Source organism: Colobus angolensis, unplaced genomic scaffold (assembly GCF_000951035.1).
Source record: "Colobus angolensis palliatus isolate OR3802 unplaced genomic scaffold, Cang.pa_1.0 Scaffold205, whole genome shotgun sequence".
Classification (NCBI taxonomy): domain Eukaryota; kingdom Metazoa; phylum Chordata; class Mammalia; order Primates; family Cercopithecidae; genus Colobus; species Colobus angolensis.
The window spans coordinates 4,865,047-4,866,812 of record NW_012115211.1 but is presented as its reverse complement, the minus strand read 5'-3'; the positions used below and the strand labels follow the sequence as shown (position 1 = coordinate 4,866,812).

The following is a 1,766-nucleotide window of genomic DNA, read 5'->3' as shown; positions in this document are numbered from 1 at the left end:
TAAGAGATGCTTGCAAATAGGACCTTGGGTAGGTTGTGAAAACTTTTTGAGTGTCTTTGGAATAATAACTATGTTAGACCCTACTGTAAACATAATTTACTATCTGGATAGTGATGATAAATAAGATATAGGTTTTTATTTTTTTTTTAGTTTTTATTTTTATTTTTTTTTTGAGACAAAGTCTCACTTTGTTGCCCAGGTTGGAGTGCAGCAGCACGATCTTGATTCACTGCAACCTCTGCCTCCCGGGTTCAAGCGATTCTTGTGCCTCAGCCTCCCCAGCAGCTGGGATTACAGATGCACACCACCACGCCCGGCTAGCTTTTTGTATTTTTAGTAGAGACTGGGTTTCGCCATGTTGTCCCAGGTGGTCCCGAACTCCTGAGCTCTTGCGATCCACCTGCTTCAGCCTCCCCAAGTGCTAGGATTACAGGCGTGAGCCACCGCACCCGACAGCCAGATACATAGTTTTTAAAATAAGCTGGTGCTGCAGGGTTGTAAACAGGCTGGGGTAACCAAAAGCATTTGTCCTTCTGAGAAGGTCTCAGTAGCTCTCCTCTGCTTGTGCCGAATCCGCTGTTCCAGAGATTTCACTTCCCAGTCCAAAGTGCCCCTCACTTCCCTCCGGCAGATTGTGCTTCTGGAAAGTTGTGTTTGGTAATATCTTAAACACTCATTATTCAAGGAACCCTGCGGTGGTTCCTTCTGTAAAAGCAAGGCTCTGTTGGTTAAGGAAATAACAAGCTCTAAATGACTTGTAATAAATTAGAGCTTTGATATTAAAAGCTCTGACCTGTGTGTAGGACTTCACAGTTGACAGAATTCTCTCACATCTGCTTGTCTGTGTCATCTGGTATTTATCGGGGTGAAGCCATGAAGGAATCCTTTTCTACAGAAGAGAATGGGTTGAGCATTGCAGTGGAAAACACCACCCACCGTCCTGCCTTCAAATTCCTTCCCTGTTACCAACTATGCAATCTTGGCTAAGCTACATCTCCTGTCTGGACCTCAGCTTTCTTAGCTGGAGAATGGAGACAGTAGCTACCTCATGGGGCTGCTGGGAGGGGTGCCAAGAAGGCTGTTCTGCTAAATCAGGAGCAAGATATTCATATGAAATCTCAGAAATCATATTCTACAAGCAACGGTTTTTGTGAGAGTGTCAGACCAGCAAAAATAAAGTTATTTTTTCCTGCAGAAATGTTAGTAATAAAGGTCTTTTCATTACCGTACATTTCTAGCTTTCAAACTACGTCCCCAAAGATTACATCGAGCTCCCATTTGCAAGCTAGGGCCTGTTCTTAATAACGAGAAAGTAGAAAATTCTACAAGGAGTAAGATTTTTCAAAAATGGAAATTGTGATCAGTATAATGTAAATCGTTCCCTAAGCAATGGCTGCCTATATAATCTACAAGATAAAAATTGGAAGTGGTTTTCTCTAGCGAGGGTGGCGGGGGGCTGTCCTTGCTCCTCAGGAATCAGGATAACTGCCCTACCGTGTGTTCGGCACTTTAGAATTTTCACATTCTTCAGCATCCCCTAGCACACTAGATAGGCATTCTGGGACCATTGTCCGCATTTACAGCCTGCAAAACTGGGTTCCAAACAGGTAAAGTCACTTGGCTTAGGAGGCCCAGATGATAGGTGGATAAGAGCTGTCTTCTGTCTCCACCCCAGGCCTGCGGGTCCCAGGGCTAGGGGCGTCCCTCAGCGTTCCTATCCCTCTGTTCAGGGCCACCTTGCAGGTCTCCAGTGGGGAACCCTTGCA

General features: G+C 45.0%; 1 protein-coding gene across 1 annotated transcript in view; it reads right to left on the bottom strand.

The window, feature by feature from the left end:
• Positions 1 to 1,622: 1,622 nt before the first annotated feature.
• LOC105511860 (60S acidic ribosomal protein P1-like) overlaps positions 1,623 to 1,766 on the bottom strand; it is a 23,751-nt gene continuing 23,607 nt past the window's right edge. The window contains exon 4 of the mRNA XM_011942079.1: positions 1,623 to 1,766. This exon is cut by the window's right edge and continues 27 nt beyond it. Within this exon, the coding sequence (XP_011797469.1) occupies positions 1,623 to 1,766 (144 nt within the window).